This window comes from Leucopleurus acutus (genome assembly GCF_964270905.1).
Source record: "Leucopleurus acutus genome assembly, chromosome: 2".
In the NCBI taxonomy this organism is placed as follows: Eukaryota; Metazoa; Chordata; class Mammalia; order Artiodactyla; family Delphinidae; genus Leucopleurus; species Leucopleurus acutus.
Genome location: NC_139143.1, coordinates 63,832,461 through 63,856,140, shown reverse-complemented (window position 1 = coordinate 63,856,140; position 23,680 = coordinate 63,832,461). Strand labels below are relative to the sequence as shown.

The 23,680-nt window shown below is 38.1% G+C and overlaps 1 protein-coding gene across 1 annotated transcript in view; it reads right to left on the bottom strand.

The window, feature by feature from the left end:
• Positions 1-22,101, bottom strand: part of SLC9C2 (solute carrier family 9 member C2 (putative)) — a gene marked incomplete at both ends in the record, with an annotated part of 78,027 nt that extends 55,926 nt beyond the window's left edge. Inside the window, 9 exons of the mRNA XM_082858438.1 lie at positions 644-763; positions 1,771-1,868; positions 6,029-6,127; positions 6,733-6,899; positions 10,593-10,674; positions 12,870-13,038; positions 15,526-15,669; positions 17,381-17,480; positions 21,954-22,101. Coding sequence (XP_082714564.1) covers positions 644-763; positions 1,771-1,868; positions 6,029-6,127; positions 6,733-6,899; positions 10,593-10,674; positions 12,870-13,038; positions 15,526-15,669; positions 17,381-17,480; positions 21,954-22,101 — 1,127 coding nt within the window. The remainder of the gene's footprint in view (positions 1-643; positions 764-1,770; positions 1,869-6,028; positions 6,128-6,732; positions 6,900-10,592; positions 10,675-12,869; positions 13,039-15,525; positions 15,670-17,380; positions 17,481-21,953) is intronic.
• Between the last annotated feature and the right edge of the window lie 1,579 nt (positions 22,102-23,680).

The following is a 23,680-nucleotide window of genomic DNA, read 5'->3' as shown; positions in this document are numbered from 1 at the left end:
AAACCCATGTCCCCTGCATCGGCAGGCTGACTCTCAACCACTGCACCGCCAGGGAAGCCCTGACATCTTTTGTTAGTAGAAAAACCTTGTCTTTCTGCTCTAAAAAGTATATAAGCTCACAACTTATATAACAAAACAAAGAGTCTACACAAGTTAAGAAAAATCTGTATCTTGCGTTATTTTGGACGTTGTTTATAATTATTATTAAGGCCATGCTGTGTTTTTCCTAATTATAGACATCAACAGAACTATCCCATGGCACAGATGAAATTAAGTTGAGAGCTAGATCTAGTCTTTGAGTTTGCTATTTCTCACCCCTGCTCATCCCAGAAGAATATGAAAGAAGTCCAACATGTAATGTGACCCTAAGACATGGTAATTCAAACTTGAAGAATCCAAATATGACCATCCTTTTCATCTTTTTTCTACCCACTCTCTAATAGAGGTGCCAATGAAATTGGTAAAACAGAATGGAGAAAGAGAAGCAAGAACTTTGTTCCTTCCGCACTCAATCAATAAGACTTGACTATAATATTAGTTGGGTTTTTTTTTTTTTTTAGGGAAGATCAAAGTAATCTATTCTGACAATGTAGAAAAGGTCATATTTTCAAGTACATTGCTATTACAGGTTCACAGTACTTACCCATATAGAAAAAGAGGTGTCTTATCTTCATGATATTCCAAGAAAGTTAATATGTTTTTAAACTTCATAAGCCAACTTCTAGCTCTTACATAAGTTGAAACATCATAAATACTCATGAATCTAATAGAGAAAAATATACATATGTGTTATAATGAAAAGCAAGTGCTATACCTTTGGGTAATATAAAACAGAAAGTTATACTAAACATAAATGTAATATGGGTTTATTAAATATGCCTCTGTATCCATCCACCTACCCACCCATGGTCATAGAACAGAAACATTTTTAGTGGGAGAATCCTACTGTCCATGTTCCTGGAACTATCTGTGACCTGAGGTAGAACATAATTAAAACTTCAGAATCCAACTCTTTGGGGTTTAGAATCAAGCTTCCTTTTGTCATGCCTTGACTAGCCCAAGATTCTCCAAGGCCCTGAAGTCTCTGTCCTTCCCAAACTTTATTTAGGAATTGATGCTACATCTCCCAGATATATTACCAGGCTGCTGAAATGTTAACTATCACCCAGACAGAATCTCCTATCACTGTTGCCCCACAGGTTTGTCTTAGACCATCCATTATCTAATGTTTCAGGACTGTAACCAGGTATCAATATATCTCTAAGATACTGAGCTTTTCCCATCATATTAATTGCATCTATCAGTTCCATGGGTTGGATCAATTCCTCCAGATCCTATGATCCTATTCCACCCCAGAGAGCAGTTTAATGGCAGGCTCCAGGCCTCCTTACTTCCCCTATGCAGTAATTTAGTAAATATGATATAAAGACAAAATAATTATCCACATAATTAAAACTATATGGGTTCTTTTTCATGGCTCCCCTTGTCTCTCATATAATTGCTCTGTAGTCAAATCTTCCTCCAGAAACTCCCAATGTCATCAAAGTTATGAATTTTCAGGGAGAAAAGTATAAACAAGAAAAATAGGAAGTAAAATAGAAAAGTAAAGTAAAGTAAAATAGGAAGTAGATGGATGGATGGATGGATGGACGGACAGATAGATAAGATAAAAAGATTGATCAATCTGGACACTGAACTTTCAGTTTCTTCATTCTCTATCACATACCCATTCAATTTTGGAAATATCAGTTAAAGAAGTATTACACTTACTTTCCTTGGATGTGGCAATAGCTTTTGGTTGCACCAATTAATGTCCGGGCTGCCTCTACACTGAGGACTCCGTCATTACACTGTTTTTCAAAGCTACTCTAAACATACAATTTTAAATAAAAATTACAAAGGACGAAAACATTAATGTAATGTACTCTGCTTGACCTTTACATACCCCTCACTATTATTATTGAACTCAATATATGAAAATATACTATTCAAAAACTTCTAGAGCAAGAAATAAATTTCATTCAATTTAAATATTTACAGAATATTCCATTTTTGCAAAGTACTCTCTCAGGAAACTCAAAATCTATACAACTCAAAGAGTTTACTTCAGATGTTCAACATCACTAATTATTAGAGAAATGCAAATCTAAACCACAATGAAGTATCCCCTTGTACTGGTCAGAATGGCTATCATCAAAAAGGCTACAAGGGGCTTCCCTGGTGGCGCAGTGGTTGAGAGTCCGTCTGCCGATGCAGGGGACACGGGTTCATGCCCCGGTCCGGGAAGATCCCACATGCCACGGGGCGGCTGGGCCCGTGAGCCATGGCCGCTGAGCCTGCGTGTCTGGAGCCTGTGCTCCGCAACGGGAGAGGCCACAACAGTGAGAGGCCCGCGTACCGCAAAAAAAAAAAAAAAAAAAAGGCTACAAATAATAAATGCTGGAGAGAGTGTGGAGAAAACAGAATCCTTGTACACTGTTGGTAGGAAATGTAAACTGGTGCATCCACTAGGGAGAACAGTATGAGGTTCCTTAAAAAACTAAAAATAGAGCTACCATATTATCTAACAATTCTACTTCTGGGTATATATCCAAAAAAAAAAAAACCCCAAAACTCTAATTCAAAAAGATGCATGCACCTCAACGTTCATAGCAGCACTATTTACAATAGCCAAGACATAGAAACAACCCAAGTGCCCATCAACAGATAACTGGCTTAAGAAGATGTGGCATATATATATATATATATATATATATGAATATTACTCAGCCATAAAAAAGAATGAAATATGCCATTTGCAGCAACATGGATGGACCTAGAGATTACCATACTAAGTGAAGTAAGTCAGACAAAGACAAATATTATATCACTTATATATGGAATCTAAAAAATAATACAAATGAGTCTATACACAAAATGGAACAGACTCACAGACATAGAAAACAAACTTATGGTTACCAAAAAGGAAAGGTGGGGAGGACAAATGAGGGATATGGGATTAACAGATACAAACTACTATACATAAAATATACACAATAAGGATTTACTGTATAGCAAAGGGAATTATAGTTAACATCTTATAATAACCTACAATGGAATATAATCTGAAAAAAACCAAACTGAATCACTATGCTGTATGCCTGAAGCTAACACAATATTGTAAATCAAATATATTTCAATTTTTTTAGAAAAGATAACATGGAGTGGGTCGTTACATGGGATTGTTCGTTTAAAAAGTAAACGTGGGGGCTTCCCTGGTGGTGCAGTGGTTGAGAGTCCGCCTGCTGATGCAGGGGACACGGGTTCATGCCCTGGTCCAGGAAGATCCCACATGCCGCGGAGCGGCTGGGCCCGTGAGCCATGGCCGCTGAGCCTGCGCGTCCGGAGCCTGTGCTCCGCAATGGGAGAGGCCACAACAGTGAGAGGCCCATGTACCGTAAAAAAAAAAAAAAAAAAAGTAAATGTGGTAGGTCATTAGAACAATGGTCCCAATGTAGCATGCCTTTCCCATGCCTCTTTGTAACTAACACTGCTGCTCCTTCCTTCAAAGGTGGGGTCTTCACTCATTGAATCTGGGCTAGCTTTGTGATTTACTTTAATAGAACGGGGGTAAAAGTGATGTTATTCAATTTCCAGAGCCTAGGAGATACAGAGGGCTTGCAGCTTGTCCTCTCACCCTGTTGGAACCCAAAGACCACCATGTAGTAAAGAAGCCCAGTTCACTCTACTGGAAGATAGGAAGCCATGTGGAGGAGAACCAAAGTGCCTTTAGTCTACCCTCTCAAGCAGACTAAAGGCTTTCTCAGACTCATATTGTCTGACATGTGGCCTGTATGAAAAGGAATTGCAGAGTAGAGTGGACTACAATGCAACTCATTGAAAACACATGAGTTTTTAAGGAAACTGTATCAGATTGGACTAAAAAAGGCAGTACGAGTTCTAAATAAATAGGAATTTCCATTTCTACTGGCAGAAATCAGTCTGAGAAGGTTACTCAGCCACAAACATGGATTATTTCCTATGAAAATGTAGAGAATGGGGAGAACTGGGACATATGCCCATCTGGATTTCAGAATTGCCAAGGACCAGTGATTAATCAGTGCTTCCTGTTCTTCACCTTCTTGAACAGAGGTGTCTGTTGATCACCACTGAATGTTGTGGGTGGAGGTGGGGTAGACAGATAACTTCTCTTTTTAGTCCACAGGTCTCTGGATCAAGAGGAATCATACTTAAGGAGATACAACCAAGAAGCCTCAGCAGACCTAGACTAAATGCACATCATGAGATACTGGACTTTGAATCTGATACCATAATAGGATGAAGGCTTGCCAGGGTTCGGGGCGGGCGTGCAGTGTCTTAGAAAAAGATGAGTGTGTTTTGCTTCGTAGGAGGGGTAAAAATATTTGTGGCCAGTGAGTGGAACATTTAAATATGGTCACAAATTCTTTGCATCTCTTACCATCGCGAGGTTGAATCTACTGTCCCAAGCCTCAAATTAAAGTGGCTTCGTTCCCAAGTCTGGTAGTAGGGTACTGACTCTTGGCTGTATGCCTCAGGTTACTTCCATGTGGCCTCTCATTCTTCAGAGGCTAGGCCAGCTTCCTCACATGACAATCTCAGGGTGGTATTCAAAGTGGAAGAAGGGGGAAATTGCAAATCTCCTCAAGGCCCAAGCTCCAGTACATGCCCAAAGTCCTTTTGCTACATTGTACTGGTCAAAACAAATCACAAGAACGCCCAAATTTAATGGTGGAGAGGGATATAGACACCACCTCTTACTAGGAGGTCTTACAAAGAATTTGTGACCATACTTTACCTCTCTGGGTAAGAGCCTTTCAAATTCTGAGAACATTTTAAATTAAGTATAGAAATGTTTTTAAAATGAAAATATAGTGTTAATATTTTTGTATTAAGAAGAAATATGTTCTTCAACAGAAAAAATAAAAGGAGGAATTTATAGATTAAAAGAGACAAAGTACATATTCATTCATTGCAATACGTGATTTTACTGAAATGCAATTTAAAAATATAAATTGTGAAAATACGCATTGATCACATTTATGAGATAATTGGAAATTTGATCATTGACCCAATATTTGATGTTATTAAGGAATTATTAATTTTTAGGTGCAATATTAGTATTTTACTATGTTTTTAAAAAGGCCAAATTTACAATTTTTAAAAAGACTAAATTTTAAAAATTTAGAGATACATACTGAAATATTTGCAGATGAAATGATACAATATCTGGGATTTGTTTCTAAATAATATGGAAGATGGAGGAGTGAATGAGGGTGCAGATGGGGCACAGTTGGTCATGTGTGGATGGTTTTTAAGGCTAAGTGATAGGTACTTGGGAGTTCATTACGTTATTTTATCTACCTTTGTATATTTTAGAAATTCTTCATAATAATAAGTTCTAAAATGAAAGTAAAAAAGAAGGATTCTGGGCATAACGAGTATTTTATATACTTGTAAAATTGAATAAAATTTGTACTATTAGAATAAAACACCAATTTTAAATGTGCAATTTGATAAGTTGATTTAAACTTGATTTTATCTAGTAATCTTCCTACGTTTATAACATTTAAATATTAAATTATAAATATTTTAAGAGAATTTTGCTTCATTAGGTTTATTTTAACTCATTAGATTTACAAGAGTTAAATAAGCACTTGAGAGAATATTGTATAAGAGGAACTCAAATATGTTAAATTTATAAAAGCAGTTTCAAATATTTGAAGAATTTTAATTAAGTACATAAATGGCACCAAACATTATTCAAAGACTCCCCAAAAGTGAACTGATAAAATTAGCTAGACTTAGAAATAGAATAACATTTGTGACTTGAATTTAAATCCTAAGAGATTTCTTTTATTTTTTAACTTTCATAAATCAAACATAAATTTTAACAACCAAACAAAAGATGAAAATATATCTTCTATTCACCTGAAAACCATACGTAAGAATTAAAAGCATTGCAAGAATAATAAATAAATAAAAAGCAGATTATGTGAAGGGTACCAACCATTTGTATTATAGCTACATGCAATCTGGCCTCTTCTATTAAAACTTCATCTGTTGGGGACTCCTCCTTCACTTTTTTATCACATGAAACATGAGGAAACTGAACAGTATCAGACTAAGTTTAAAAACACACAGAGATAAAGTTACAAATAAGTAAAAATGATTAGGAGCTGTCAAATACTTTGCTCAACCAAGATTCCAATAACTCAAATCAGAATCGCTAAAATGAAGGGGTGTATAAGTGAAAAACGTTCTCCATATTAGAAATGTTGCTTTCAATTGTGGCGAAGTAACTATTCACTTGGGGAGATTTAGAAGCCAAATTCTTCCCCAAGCTAGCTGTATGCTTGACTGCTCTCTGGAGCAGCCTATGTTTTCTGCTTTTGATAGTACTTATACAGGGAGAGATCTCTCACTTCCTCAACCAGTTGGAAACATCACCCTGGCAGAGGCCATTCATAGTTACTCAATCAGCCAGTTTGTAAAAACACCAGTTCTCCTGTATTTGGCAAATCAGGCTAGATCACCAACACCTTCTCTTTAGAGACAGAATTCAAACTATTTCGCCAATATAGCAAAGCTAGTAAATGGATCTCCCTTCAGTATCCTGACATACAACTAGCAGAATCAAGTTTTTTATAATAAACTAAAGAAAAAGGCAGGCCAGAAAGGGAAAGGACTATTTTTTGCCAGGTATCAACTCACAGGAATGATGTATTCAATCTTTGTTTTTTCTTCTACTAAGGTCCAGTTAACATTTGTCAAAATTTTTTCTGTTTTAAATAAAGTTATTCTTTTCTGTATTATCTCCTGGATGTGCTTAATGGCATTTTGCATGGCCATTTGTCTTGGAAGGGAGATGGCACACAAACCTGTGACAAAGAAAAGGAAGGGCCTTAATAAAATACAGTGAAGATTGCACAGGGAAGAGAAATGTTGCATAATGTAGTGAAATCTTGGCATCACTTGCATAGCCAAACCGCAGTACTTAGAGCAAGGACAACTATTTGTCCAAAATTTTCCAGAAAATTACCCAACAATCCATTTCCTTTTGGCTGTACAGCTCAACTTTTTCTGACTCAAGTGCTAAAGAATGTCTTCTTAGTTTCTTTTTGTTCCCTATAGCTAGATACATGACTCACTATTTAAAGGCATCCAATCAGTATTTCTCCAAGTATTGAAAGCTACCTGTGTCTACAGGTAAAGGAGATGCCTATTAAATTATGCAAATTCCTGAGCTTTACGCCATGTCTGGAGAATCAGAGTGGCCTGGGAATTTGCATTTTAACAACTTCTCCAACTGATTCTTATACATAATAAAATTTAATGGCCACTGCAATAGAGATCCCTCAAATTTAACATCTCTGTTTCCTGGCCAGCAAATCTACATGTCCAAAACTTGTAGCAGTTTGTATCATCTTGAAGTATCAATTTGAAGTTTTAGATATGAGGCTTGCTTACCAAAAAGAAGAATTTAATTAGTGAGTGAGCTTAGTCTACTCATTCAGAATTCCATCTCAATAAAACTGTTCTCAATAAACAACAAGGTTCTACTGTATAGCGCAGGGAAATATAATCAATATCCTGTGATAAACCATAATGGAATAGAAGATAAAAAAAGAATGTATACATATGTATAACTGAATCACTGCTGTACAGCAGAAACTAACAAAACATTGTAAATCAACTACACGTCAATTAAATAGATAAATAAATAAATAATAAAACTGTTCTCTCTGCATAATTGCATATGAGATGTCTCATAAAGAGTTTTAAATGTTTCTAAATGTTTCAGTTTAACTTTATTGCATTCTCTACAGGACACTGTGGTGGCTGTATTTCAAATTTTCAGGGATTCAAAAAGGTTTGTAACCATATCCCTCTCAGTTCTCTATGGTCCAGAGCAAAGATGCATCTGACTGCCATGCTAAAGAGTTAGAATGTGTCAGCTTTGGATTTAAAATTTCCATGGCTGAGAGCACACAAGGAGAAAGTTTATTCATTTGCCTAATTACATCCCACCCATTAGGATGGAGCAACGGCCACTTTCCAGTTGCTCTGGGGAAACATGGGTATAAGTGGACCACTCGATGGCACCAGTACATTTGAACAAACTCCTGTGTTTAAGATGATCCTGGAAGAATATGAGGATAGATCTCTCTCTCTCTCTTTTTTTTTAAAAAATATTATTGAAGTAGAGTTCATTTCCAATGTTGTGTTTAATTCCTGCAGTACACCAAAGTGACTCAGTGAGATATCTATATATCTATATATCTATATGTATATATAGATATATATATGTGTATGTATATATGTGTGTGTGTATCTCTATATATATATGTGTGTGTGTGTGTATATATATATACACACACACATATATATATATATTCTTCATATTCTTTTCCATTATGGTTTATCACAGGATACTGAATATAGTTCCCTGTGTATACAGTAGGACCTTGTTGTTTATCCATCCTATATGTAATGGATTGCATCTGCTAATCCCAAACTCCCAGTCCTCTCCCCTGCTCCCTTCCCCCTTGGCAACCACAGGTCTGTTCTCTATATCTGTCAATCTGTTTTTGTTTTGTAGATATGTTCATTTGTGTCATATTCTAGATTCCACATATAAGTGATAGCATATGGAATCTGTCTTTCTCCTTCTGACTTACTTCGCTTAGTATGATAATCTCTAGGTCCAGAGGATGAGTTTCTTAAAAGCATTAGACCAGACGGAAGAAGTTGGTCTGAAACTCTTCCTGATAAAACTCAATTTTGTCAATTACCTGTTAACTTGCGAGTGTTTCTAGAAAGGATGAGCATTGATTCTGAGGATAAAGTACTTGCCATACATGTTTGTTTCACAATGAAAATTCTGAGGTTCAGTTAATACAATAAAAAAAATTGTATGGGAAGAAAAGGAGAAGAAAAAAATATTTCCATGATAGTAAAACCTCTTGCTCTTGCCTTTGTGATTATCAGAGCAAGAGCAATCTCAAGAAAGCAAGCATGGGAGAAAACCAGATGTTATATCATAAGCAAAGAGAGCAGAGTGGGTCTGGATCCCTGAAAGCCAAAGAAAACTGGTGGGAAGGGAGGTGTGAGCAAACCTTCACGGACCGAGTTAACTTTACTCATGCTCCAGGGTAGGCTTTTGCTGATCCAAGCTCTTTCCACTGCAAACAAGAGCAAACACATAACGTGGGGAGAAGGAGAGCTGCCAAAAATCTGCCCCATTTACTAGTCCTATTTGCATATTGGGGCCATGGACTTTGAGGTAAGCTACCACAGGAAGTTCTGCAATAGTGTAGATGGGGCACCGTTTCAGGAGTGGGCAGAACTGTGAAAAGACACAAGCAGAGGGGCCAAATTCACCAGGCTACTTCCCTGTTTATAAGAACTCTCCTTCAACATTACCCTTCCTTGACCTCTCACCAGTTCCACGCTTTCCAAGAAACCTTCTGATTACTAATTTGATTTATCAAGGAGATTGGTATTTAGAGGTGAATACCCTGAATAATGATCACAATTATTTCTGACATAGAAAGAAATCACCCTCATTATAAATTAATAACTTGATTTTCTGCTGCATCTGTATTCTCCCGTGAGTGCAATATATGTAAATTTCCAGCCTTTTGATTAAGTCTAGATACCCTGACAAAATCAGGTCTCTGCACCAGCAAAGCTGAGGACCAGGCCACAGGACACTGGGGGATACTAAGGCCCTACTCTAAAACTTTGTGTAATCCCACCCTGCCCTTTCTCTCCCCCTTGACTCCACTACCACTGATTATCTTACCCTGATTTCTCTACTGATCATCGGTCTATTTGTGATTTTATTATATTTAGTTATTTTATTATCAACAGCTTCAATTTTTTTCTAGAAATAGGCAACTGTGGCAGAGCCTGCTGACTGCTCCCAATATTCATTCTTCCCTTCTTCCTTTAACAATAGAATCTCTGAGTTTTGGCTAAGCACATGGCCAGTCAGTTAAGATAATATTCCCCAGCTTCCTTTGCCCACGTGTGCCCATGTGACTAAGTTCTGGCCAATGGACTGTGAGTGGTAATGATATGTACAACTTCTGGATTGTGCCCTTAAAAGGAAGCTGCTTACCCTCCATTAACACCATCACCACCACCATCACCCCAACCCGATCTTCCCTTTCTAGTTGATTGGATTGACGATACAGTGGCAGTGAGCCAGCATCTACCCTGCAGACAAAAGCAACACCCTGGGAAGCTGAGAATCAACAAAGGAGAAGGATCTGAGTGAGATCTTTGGACAACCTTGTGGAACAGAACCATCCCACTTCTCTGGACTTTCTGGTGGAGGGGAAAAAAACAAACAAACAAAAAAAAACTTTGTCTTGTTTAAGCCACGGTTAATGTGGTTTCTGTTAAACTGGCTGAATCAATATCCCAATTCATACATCATCTATAAATAGGGAGTGAATGAAAATGAGTGATTTCATAATCAATTCCTTGAGCCCCATAAGAAATGTCTCCACCACCCCCCAACAATAATCTCTTTGCATTACTCTCCCCAATTAATTAGACTTTACCTAATGTCCTGGCTGAATAAGTCATCATGTATGAATTTATTCCCATAGTCATTAATGATATTACTTGTATATACAGTATAAACTGAAAAACAAAACACAGAGAGTCAAAACATTCATAAGTTCTCCAAAGGGAATCATTGTTCAATTAACCACCAACAAAATTCTACCTTAATCCACATTTTAAAATCCTGCCTATGATAAGAAGAGGCAAAAGGGTTATTTTGTGGACACTGCTTGAATATAATCCACTGGGGTAGAAATCAGTTCTCAATCAGAGTAAGAAAAAAAAATAGATTTTGTAGTTTCTGGGAGGGATAAGGACACTGAGAGAGGAGCTCTCCATGGTTGCCGCCGTCAACAGTGGCCATGCAAAGCCTGAAAAGCCAGCACGGTGGTTGATTCTCAGACGTTGCTGTGGAACCTACGGGGCTGGGGAGCAACCCCGGCAACGGCAGGCAGTGGTGATAGGGAAGTGCACCTGCCACAAGCATTTACTACAGCCATATGAGAAGCTCTGAAGAAGCAGACAGGAACTGTGCTGGGGTCAGGAGAGGCACCAAGCAGAAGCAGAAGCAGAACCACATTTGTAGGTCTTGGCTCTGCCATTTACTAGCCATGTAATTTGAGGCCAGTTTACCACTCTGAGTCTCAATGTCCTTTACCGAAAAACAGAGTTAATAGCAGTATGTCTTCAGAGAGTATTTCTCAAATGACTGATCACAATAAGCACCTGAAATGCTTCTTAAAGACACTGACTCCCAGGCTTATTCCCTGCAGATTCTGATTCTGTAGGGCTGGGGTGGCATCAAAGGGATTCTTAACATCAAACAGATTTGGGAAACACTGAAAAATGATACTCAAATGTTAGTTAACATTTCTTTGACTTGGTTTTAGGCCAATTCCTTGCACAAAAGAAAACTGAAGGAGCTCATTATTCTTTTCCTCTGGAACATGGAAGGACCCAAAGTCCCTGCAAAACCACAGGTGTGTTTGAACTCCAAATTAATTCCCGGACCATGCCCACAGATATGAAGTGTAAATCCTCAGGAAAGATGGTGAGGACTATGATACTCCATTTCTTAAAAAGCAACATTAAAAATAAACTCTTTCTCTTTGGGGAGTTAGGGTGCCTGAGTTCTTTCACTAACATGCTATTCTCTTTATTTTGGTTCCCCTACATACAAGATAGAGAGGGTGATAGTTGCTCCCCCCAACAAAGATATTTGAAAAATACTGGGCTCTTAGGGTCTTCTAGGACAGGAGTAAAATAGCAAAGAAGAGAAAATTCTGAACTTGAAGTTGGATACTATCAAGAAACTCGGTACATCTACCTCCAGATTAAAGTTCCTTGGGAGGTGGGTAATGTTCTTAATTTACATTATTCAAGTGTTCTCCCTCCCAGGAGCAGGTTTGGGGTTCATCTGACTGGGAAGTGGTGGGGGTGTCCTGGGGATTTCTAGAAACTTCTCACAACTTCTCCAGCTAGCTCACAGAGTACTGTCACGAATGACGAGGTACCCTCACGCTGTCCACAGATGCTCTGGGCTCTCTGGACCTTCCCTGGAGTCTCACCAACGCTGCCACCACCGGACTACCCAGAAATCCACTGGCTGGCCCATGGGGAAAAGGCTTTGAGAGAGAGTAGAAAGGAAACCGAGATTTGTCTTTCACTATGTATAATATAGTCTTCAGCCAAAATTTTTCAAGAAACTAATTTTCTATTTAGCCCTAAAAGACATAAATATGACTAGATCCTGAATTCAAAAATTTACAAAATCTTTCTTTCCTTAGCATATTTAATGAGCATTTCAGTTTTTGCTCTAATAGCTATAGGAATTGGAATGCTCTAGAAAAGGAATTATTTTTTTCATACCTTCTGACAGCTCTTGAAAAACAGCATTTATACGTTCAACAACATATGTTGAACATTTACTGAGTGTCAGGTACTTTGCTAAGCATCATTTCGATCCTCCACTGGAAACTGAAGTGCCACAAGTCTGGGGAACTTACCCAAGGCCACTCAGCCTGTCAATGGTGCAGCCAGGGTTCGATCCCAAGTGCACCCAACTCCCACATCTGGAACTGTTATTTGATTTTTGGTCCCTTTCACACTGTCAACATAAATAAACTTTCCCCCAAAAGTTCCTTCCTACTTAGAAGATTGCATTCTTCAAGCCTAATTTTTCAAATGGTTAGCTTTATTATTGGGTACTATGCCAAGTGCTACAAAACAAAAATGAGTAAGTATGAATAATCATGGGATATGATTTTTCTTACCAGCTGTGGTGACTCTACTTTTTGTTCAGCCAGATTATGAACATCTGGAGCCAAGAGTAAGCTAAAAACTCCTTTAATTCCAGACCATGCTATAACAATGCCCCATCTCCAGTTATACTCATAATTTGAATGCCTCAGAATAGGGCTCACTAATACAACAGTAAGTAACCTGTGGAGAGAAAAACATTTATTTTTATATCACATCTTATGTATTAATGTTATTTATGGATGATACTAGCTAGTAAATACTAAATTTCATGTAAAAATTTTTCAGAAAAGAGAAGACGATCCAGTTTATCCATAGGTTGTTCAAACTTTCTGAGACTAACCAAACTTATGATCTAAATTTTGCATATAATACTCAAATCTTGAAAAATAATGCTAGAAATTCTATACAAATATAGGAAATTATCACTAACACTAGGGTGTAGTGTTTAGGATCTTGGTAGTAAATTCCTGCAGGGAAACTTCTTCAAATGACATTAACAAGCTCCCTGGAAGACCACGACTAGATGCAGAAATTAGACCACAAGGACCTTGTAGATCATGACGAAAAAGTAAAATTATTGTAGACACTTTAATAAATTCAGCTCAACCAAATTTTTCTTGAGCTTCCACAAGAATCATACACTAAACACCATGTAAATAATTTCAATGTGTGCCTCCTTTCTCTACAGGTCATTTTGTTATAGGATCCTATGCCAAAATCTAGATTCTATCTAGAGCGGACTTGCACCAAAAAAATATCAGTACTGTCCTTCAAGTGAAATTTCAGCAGAAACATAATTGACATGTTCTCACCCTCAAAAAAGATACTGTGTATCAGTCACTTAACCGGGAATTTCGTATGACAATTTAGAGAATTCCTGTCATTGAGAAACAGAAAATCTACAATTTGCCATCTATAATATATATAATTAATTTGGGCAAACTCCTCCACCTTGCATTTAAAGATTTTTGCAAAGTAATTCTTATCAACCTTTTCAGCCTTACTAAATGATCTTTCTCTAAAATACCACTGACTCCAGCCAAAACAGAACAATTTATGTCATTTCCTGATTATCAAAAACAGGGAGGCAGTATAGCAAAGGCTCTGGAGTCAGTCTACCTGGGTTCAAATTTAGATGTCTTTTACTATGTAACCTTAGGCAAGTTATTTAACCTCTCCAAGCCTCAATTTCTTCATCTGCAAAATGGAGAAATAATAGTCATTGAACTTGCCTCAAAGGACTCTTATGAAGATTCAATAAAATGAGGCAACATTCACAGGGCTTAGCATGATGTTTAGAATGTGGTCAGCACTTAACACACGTTAGCAATGATTATGACGTCCAGGCCTTTGTTTGGCTCATCATCTCTGAAACATTTTTCTCAACAAGTCTCTTATGGAAAGTCTACCCATACTTTCAGGGCCCCTTAGGATGACTCCCTCCACTAAAGTCTCTCCTCTAGTGAGGTGGAACCATAAGTTCACAAAAGATCTCTGGCACTCACTAGCCATTTGACATTGGGCAAGGCACCTTGCCTTTTTTGGACAGTTTTTTTTTTTTTTTTGGTTGCACAGGCATGTGAACTCAGTTGCAGCATGCATGCGGGATCTAGTTCCCCGACCAGGGATGGAACCCCGGCCTCCTGCATTGGGAGTGCAGAGTCTTACCCACTGGACCACCAGCAAAATCCCTTGGACAGTTTTTTTATCTATAAAATGGAGATAATAATTCTTATCTCCCAGTGTCATTATGCAGACAAAATGAGATAATGGATGTGTGCAAAAAGCCATGTATCTTTCTGCATACACTGAGACCAACCTCACCTTGCACTTGTGCTCCTGTGGTGGAAAGAAACATAAATTGTACACCCACCCTTCTGTGTGACAGTGCCTATCCGAGTTGCCTGCAGTGCCTTCAGAGTCAGCAGAAGCAATGTTTCATGAGAACATCTTATAAAGTAAGCTCACTCAGCCAGGCCTAACCTGAGTGGAAATGACAATACTTTCAGAGACACTGTCACGAATTCTTATGGAAGACACAACTGCCACGTGTGGGCAATGTCACTCAAGAAATAGCATGCTCTTGGGAGTCAAGTTTAAATCCCAACTCTGTCCTCACAATCTGGGTGACTCCAGGCAAGTTTTTCACCTCTCGGGGGCTTCATCTGTGAAATGATGCAGAAACACCTACCACATAGAGTTGCATTAATACTAATGGCATAATGTACATGGTTAATGTTTAACAAATGGCTTTATCATAGTTATGATGATAATAAATGATGATGAAAGTCAACAAAATGTTAGGAGCTATTAATCTGGTCCAGTGGTGCTCAAACTTTAACAAGCATGTTGAAACAGTTTCCTGGATCTCAACTTCAGAGATTCAATTCAGTAGAATGGGATGGGCCCATGAATTTGCATTTCTGTCAAGCTCATGGGTTATGCTGATGCTGTTATTCTGCGCCTTCTCATTTTACAATGAAAACTTGAAGAGTAAATAGACTTCCCCTCAGTTGTGCAGCAAGCTATTGTCAGGACCTTGACAACAATACAGGTTTCCTGACTGCATGTCCACAGGTCTTTTTGCTATAACCCACTTCTTCTCAATTCTAATTCTGGGCTTGAGAACCTAAGTCTAGTAAGCAAACTTTAAATTATAATTCTTACCTTACAAAATTCACTGTTGCAAATAAGATGAGCATGAAAACTAAAGTGTGAAACTGTAAATACTTGATTTCTCCACATCCAATGACAATGCCAAAGAAAGTGTATATTAAATGTTGGTATACAGATGAAAACATCATTAGAAACCTAGGATAAATGGAAAGGAAATCACATTTTAAGGGATGTGTTTTTTAAATCTACACGTCTAGCCTCACCCCGAGAGATTCCTACTGCAAGACCAGAGCACAGTGCTTAGGGCATGAAGCTGTTCTGGTTCCATGTGGTAACACACCTGGGTCTGGCCCAGGTCTGACTTCCATGAGCAGATCTCAAGTCCTGCCTCTTCTTGGTCCCCTCTATTCAGACCTTCCCTTTCAGAGGACTGGGTGACTGTGTCTGTCCCACAAACCAGTCTCCCTATGGGTAGGTCTCAAGATCTACACTGGGAAAGAAGCATTAGGAAGCCTCGTTTTAGCTGCAGATATAAACCATGTTCTCTGATACAGCATTACTCCAATCAAGCAGATAGTCCAATTCTCTATCCGATTCCTGTCTCTTGATTCAATTGATTCAGAACTCCTAGAAGAAAAGGGTATGAGCGGGACCTCAAACCCCAAAGCTTAGTTTTATAAAAATTCAGAAATGATGGAATAACTGACTGAGTAGAATACGTTTTAAAATGTCTCCACAGGACCTTAAAACATGCCTTACATATAGTTAAGATCCCAATAAACATATAATCATTTACACTTATTATTAGTTTCTTACATAAACATGTCCACCACTTAACATGAGTGTCTTCTAGAAGGGACTTATTTTCATAGCCCCAAACCTAGGATACAATGTCCAGGCCACAGGAGATATTAAGAGAGGATTGGTTGAGTAGCTAAATGAATATACAATTGAACGAATAAAATGAGTAATTTATAATGATGCTGACAGACAGCGTGACTGAGCTCAGAAAACTGTCCAAATACAGACAAAAAGTACGTGTCCCAAGAACTAGTTATTCCTAAGCTTCTGGCTTTTAAAAACCAGTAAAGTATCATTCATATATACACAAAACTAGAATAAGTTACAGGTGCCATTTTTTTTTTTTTTTTGCCAAGTAGAGTTATAAAAAAAAAAAAGTACCGTCTTCTATGAGTGGAATTTCATGAGAGAAATTACATATTAAACACCAAAAAAGTAGGAAGAACATAATTTCAGAACAAAGAATAGTCCTTTATATTAAAGCAATGAATCTTCATAGGAAAACTCAGGATAATGCTTATTTTTCTCATTTCAACATTTGCTTTCATCCAATGTGAGAATTTCTACACTAGACTATGATTTGGTGTGAGATAATTCTGAAACAATTCTATAATTTAGCGCAGTCACTCACAGAACGGCTAACTCATTTGTCTGAAAAGACAAATGGCTTTCCCTCTGTCCACAGATGTCCATATGACACCAGATGTAAAGGCTAGATAAGAGTTTGCTGGTGTTGCATCTTTCTGCTACTTTTCTTTTCCAGCTCTTCCCATACTTGGATACTGTCATTCAGGTACGTTATGAAGGAAACAAAGGAATAAAGTATTTTTTAAACTTCCCACAATTCAAAGTAAATTTTTATCAAAGAGTTATGTATAGAAAGTACTATGATCTCTGAGCCACTGATACATTATTCATAATAGGAATACCAATTAATGTCAATAATTGTTGGTAGCTTAAGTTCTTTTCAAATATAACTGGCAGTAAAATTTAAAATTAAAACATAGAAAAAAGTTATAAAAAAACTTTAGTAGTGTTCATTAAGCCAGGACCACTTAAGCACTAAATTTCTATGAGATCTATATCAAGTACACAATAGACTTACTTAGTAATTATTAACTCGATCCTCAGTTTAAAGCTTAAGGAATCTAAATTTAGTCCTACAGCGACTAAAGCAACCATACCTGACATTCCCAAAAATTCCCCTGGGGAGAAAAAAATGAATAAAATTAGTTGCATTCAAATCTGTACACTGAGCTACTTTATCTTGAGTGAAGAATTGTTGGGAAACTTAAAAGGGTAGTAGTATTTCTTGGAAAGTTGCTTAAAGGGACTGGCCTAATCCTTAGGATGAGGAGTTGACAAACTCTTTCTGTTAAGGATCATATGGTAAATATTTAGTCTTTGTGGACCATACGGTCCCAGTCGTAACTACTCAACTCAGCTGTTCTAGTGCATAAGCAGCCGTAGATAATACGTAATTAATGAGTGCCCAATAAATAATAGACACTGAAATTTGAATTGCACATAATTTTTGCATGCTGCAAAATATTCTTCTTTGGGGGTTTTTTGAAACCATTTTAAAATGTAAAAACCATTCTTAGCTCATGGGCTATACAAAAAATAGGCATATTTGGCCCACAGGCTATAGTTTGCCAACCCCTGCCATAGACCATCCTTGAGGATACAGCTAATGAAAAGTAAGTTTAACAACCTCTGCCCAGCACCTCAAGGACACTGTGCTGCATGTCCTAGGGGTTGTGGTCCAAGCTCAGTGCTTCCTTGGTGACTGCAGGTCCTGAAGCCTACGGTTCTTTTGCATGATACAGGCTCCCCTAAAACTGTAATTCTCTGGGCTCTAAACAAATGTGTAAATGTAGTCTGAGGCAGGTAAACCAACTATGAAGAATGTTTGAACACCATAAATACCAACAGTCCTAGCTGCAGAACCTTCAAATAGCACATTACAAATGTCAGATGGAAGGGAAAGTATGTGCAAGGTAGGAGTGGAAGCCCTTTGGAGCAAGGCAGAGCTAGTTGCCCTGGGAATGTGAGCTCCCCTTTCTCCATTAGTGTTCCTGCATCTGTAAAGTGGGTGTAAAAGAATAACGCCTCACAGAGTTGTTGTGAGGATAAAATTAGATAACATGAAAAGTGCTTGGCACACTTTTAGAGCATTATTATTATGCTATTAATTATTTTTATATGTTCACCTTACTGCTTAGTAAATTTATACTGTTTATTCATTTGAAGAGGATTTTATTATTCTTTTGGTTTGTCTAATCACTTAAATCCACTCTGGATTTCTTTTAACCTACTTATTTAACTGAATTTAATATAAATAACAAATGGCAATAAAACCAGTGGTGCTGGGAACTGTGACAATAGGGAAACTGTTTCTCAAGGTCTTATTTCCAATTCCCTATGACTCGTAGTATGGGATTTTAAAGCTTATAGTCTTTTTTAGTAACAGTCACTACTTAGAGATAACATTTGCTGTGAGGAAACCACTAAGTAACTTTATTTTAAAACTGATATTATTTAGTATAATCCCAATGTTACAAGAACATACGGTGTGAATGCATACATTTAATACATGTATGTACATTTATATGTATTTTTTAAAGATTGAGTACATTTAACAAAATGTATCAGTGGTTAAATTTATGACATGGGGTTTATAGGTGATTCCTTCTTTGACTTTTCAGAATTTTTCCAAAACTCTACATGAACATGTATTACTTTTATAATTAGAAAAACAAAGTCTTTTAAAAATTACAAACGCTATTATATTAAATGGTGTTTTAAATGTTCAAGAAGGGGGAAAAAAGTCATAGAACATGTAATAAAGGAAGTAATTTTCATCAGCATAAACCCAAGTAGTTAAAAATAGAGTTGTAAAAGTTTTCTGATTCAATGGAAAGAAACCACCACAGAAAACTGATGCCACAGGAAAGTGGCTCTCTCCATCAAACTCTGTCTCTCTCTTTCCTTCTGTGCCTGAGAAAAAGTGAAGGTCCTCCTACCAGGAGAATCAAAGGGATTTTGTCTCCAAAAAACAACAGGATTCAGGAATCGACATTTCCTAACTAGAAAATATTAGGGTGATGACTGAAGTCCTTTCACATTTATAGCCTAGACCAATGACATAACAAAAACGAGTGAGAGCAATCAGCCCTGGCATGGGTAAGAAAGAAATGCATTGTTTGTAGAGAGTTTTAAAACAATAAAACTGACTAAAAGCTGTCTACTTTTTATTATCTCCATTCACCAGAACTTCTGACCAATGTCACTGGATAAAATATTCCTTTTGCTAGGACAGACCTCTCCCACCACCTCTCTTGCTGTACCTCTGGGCTAGACTTTTATATAACCCACCATCTTCCATGAATTATACACTGCCTTTTATACACTAAATTCACATTTTCTTCCGTGGGCTGATATATTAATATTTCTAGCTGCACTACCTGTCAACCAACAATGCTTCAATATGTCTTTTATCTGTGCGGCAATGTCTGTGCAATATTTTGACTATTTTATTTTATGAAAAAGAATGAATGTGTTGATACAAGTGATTTCTAAAAGCCCAAGTATTGTGAATTTAATACAATAGAGACAAAAATGTGCTCAAAGAGGTGACTCTCTAACCTCAATCAGACACTCCCTGGATTTAAGCCAGTTAACAGTGTGTTCAGTAATGAAGGGAAAAAAATAAAATTAGATAACATGACAGAAATGTAACATTTGAGAATGCGTAAATGAAAATTTTACCTATGTTTAGCTTTCTGGCAATGGAACTTCTCCTTATAACTGTCTATTGCTGACTTTTGTTGTCAGGATCTGATTAAGTATAAGAGGAAAGAACTGCCTGAAATTGTTTTTAATTCCTGAAGCAGAGGAAAGTGTAATGGATGAGGGAGGGGTATTCATTTCCTGGGGCTGTTTTAACAGAGGGCCACAAACTAAGTGTCATAAACAACAGGAATTTATTGTTTCATAGTCTGGAGGCTAGATTTCCAAGACCAAGGCTTTGCAGCAGTGATTCCTTCTGAGAGCTGAGAGGGAGAATCTATTCCAGACCTCTCAAGCACTGACTGGGAGCACCTCCATGAATTAGGAGGAAAGGGGAAAGGAACCAATATTTATTGGCTGCCCTACCTTGAGCCCAGTGGTATGCTGGTAAATGTTTAAAAGTGGCAATCTGGGGGGTAAAAAAAAAAAAAAGCCCCAGTTGGTAGTGTCTGCCAATTTCCATGGTCCCACTATGGGCAATTTCAAGCTACCAACATTATGTCACTTGAATAGAGCGTTGGGAAGAGATGTGGATAATCAGCTCTCATGAGCCAGCAAGAGCTACCTCCAGGACACCAGCATGAGGGAGTCACCCAACACAAATTACCTCACTAATGCCTGTAACGCCCCTCTAAATTAGGTTATATCACTTTTATAGATGAGGAAACTAAAGCTTAGAGAGGTTAATATTCCAAGGTTACCGAGCTAATAAATCATAAAGATTGGACTTCAAGTTAGCTCTGCCTAACTTCAGAGCTCTCTAAAGACTAACAGTTTATTCAACCAGCATGTGTTAAATTACTGTTGGGCATATGGCAAGCATTGGGCTTGGCTGGGGGGAAAAGAGAAAAGAGAATAAATATACAGATGAATAAGAGACAGCCTCCACCTCAAGGAACTTAGGATCTAATGGGAAAAAAGGAAATATTAAATTAATTTTTTTCTTCAGACACTTAAGGCATTCATAATAGGTACATAAGGGAGGGAATAAAATGAAGAAAGTTGAAAGAAATGACCCTTCAGTGAATGTTTTCTGTATTTTACTGATTTGGGGTAGTGAGCAACAATAGGTAGCAATTTATCTGTAGAGGAAGCAGTTCTGTTTGGTCACTGGAGGTGAAAAGAGGAGTAATTAACCTCTTGATACCTGAGGGCTTCCATGGATGGAAGTTGCTCCACTGTGTGAGGTAAGAGCAGAAGCAGAATTTGGCCGTATTTTTACCACGGTTACTATGGCTTCGGGGGACTGGTTACCTCAGTCAGGGGGGTAAAAACTATAGCTCCCAATCTCACTGGACTAAACTAGGAAACGATTGTTAAAGGTCTACCAGTGCTAGGCACTCTGACTCCTGCGATCATTCCACTCTCCTGCTTCTCTTCCAGATGTAGACATACCTGATTTCTCTGTTTCCTTCCTCCTAGCCTCAGGTAAGGGCCGCCATTTCTACAGTCCCCTTAGTTTGGTACCCATTGAATGGGTACTGTTGAGCTGGAAAAAGACCTCAGGAGCATGTCTCCCACCTTTCTCATTTTAGAGATGGGTTGCTAAGGGTCAGAGCAGAAATCAGCTCAGGTCTGATTCCACTTCCAGGGGACTGCCAGTGAATAAACGTAAGATCAAAGGGTGGAGTTAAAAAAGAGTAAGAGAATTACCACAAGGAGGAGGAATGCAAAGGGAAGGGACACGGAATTGAAATTGAGGGGATGTTAAGAGAGACCAGGAAAGAGCTAGAGGTGGCAGCCAGATAATATGACAAGACGCAAAGAGGAGCCACATCAAGGGGAAAGCGGTTGGGAAGAAGCAAATGGATTCAAGAAGAAGGAAAAACTTAAATGCATAAAGTTCACTTTAAGGATGGCATATTTTATATCTGTTTCTGCCTTACCAATGTAGAAAGTCAAGTACACCATTGAGATGCAAAGCACGATATTGGTCAGTGTATTGCTAAACAGGTCAGTCAATATAAACTGAATGATCCTTGCACACCAATATCCACATATTATGCTTCCCAAAATGTCCAAGCTGAGGCCCATGATTATATATAACTCTAGAAAAAGAAAATAAGAAAAGCAAAAGTTGAGCTATAATTTTTTTCTTTCATTAATGGCATTTGGGTCTATGCCCTTTGGTTTGCTCTTGAGATTCTGAGTGGGGACCTTGCTCTTCAGCAGATGGGAGTTTCCTATGAAAGCCTGGCCAAAGAGGCTTTCTTGGGGATATATTTCCCTTACAGTCTGCAGCTTGAGGTTTGCTCCTCTGGGGACAGCAGACTCAAACGCCCTCAGGAGTCAGGCAAGGAGCATAAATGTGAAAAAGCTATGACAAGCTGGACAGTGAATGGTCAACCAAAAGACATTCAAATTCAATTTTTTTTACAAACTGTGGCAGGGTCAGGCACACCATGTCCAGGATCCCCACCAACCTGCAGTCTATTTTGTGACTCCTGCCCCCATCCCAGGGGATATTTGGGAAATGGAGAAGGAAATTTTTCCATTGTCACAGTAACTGGGGGCAATAGTGGCAGTTAGCAGATACCAGACAAAGCTGAGGGCAGTCCTAAATAACAAACATTGTTCCACCCCAAAAGCCTTTACTCCCTCACTGAGAAGCACTGCAAACCTCTATTACCAAAATTTCTTTCTCCTTGTAGCACCTCTCTCCTCCTACTAGTATTTCATATATGTATCAGGAAGACACATTTTCCCTCTTCATGCTGTGATTTTCCCTCCTTTTTTCTCTCCTTAGTACCACATCTGGAAACCCAGGATATCAACCTATTCCATATCCCAGTGAACTTTAACCACATGAGTCTGACTATTATCACTTCTAGGACCTGACTCTCCAGAATTGTTTAAACCATTCTGCTTTCACCCTCAGACTCAAATCCAGGACCAAGCCAGTTCTTTATTTTTTTTTTGCAGTACGCGGGCCTCTCACTGTTGTGGCCTCTCCCGTTGCAGAGCACAGGCCCCGGACGCGCAGGCTCCGCGGCATGTGGGATCTTCCCGGACCGGGACACGAACCCGTGTGTCCTGCATCAGCAGGCGGACTCTCAACCACTGCGCCACCAGGGAAGCCCCCAAGCCAGTTCTTAACATGCACTCATTGAGATCCAGATTGGTCTAGGAAAGAAGTAAATCTAAGCTAGATGAACACAATTGTGTGTGTGTGTGTGTGTGTGTCTCTGTGTGTGTGTGCATGTCTCTGTGTGTGTGTGTGTGTGTGTGTGTGTGTGTGCATGCATACTCGGGGAGATGAAATCATTTCTTTAACAATTTTTCCCCCATAATCTCTGAGAAAACACATAGATGGTAATTATTTTCTTGTTACCTGATATACTATTTTAATTGGTCCATGAGTAAAGTATAGGGAAAGCAGTAAAGTTAAGACATCTTGAATATATTTTAATTTCAGTATGAATTGAAATGTACCATATAAGAATGATTTTAGAAAATATACAGAGAAAATAATGCTCTTACCCCTATAATTGGAAATGCTAAGTATGCTGCTCCGAAAAACTCTAAAAACAATGGATGTGAAGCCACAGATAATCATTGATTCTCCTCTAATGATATCAGTATACATTTTAGAAATGCCTGGAAAGGGAAATAT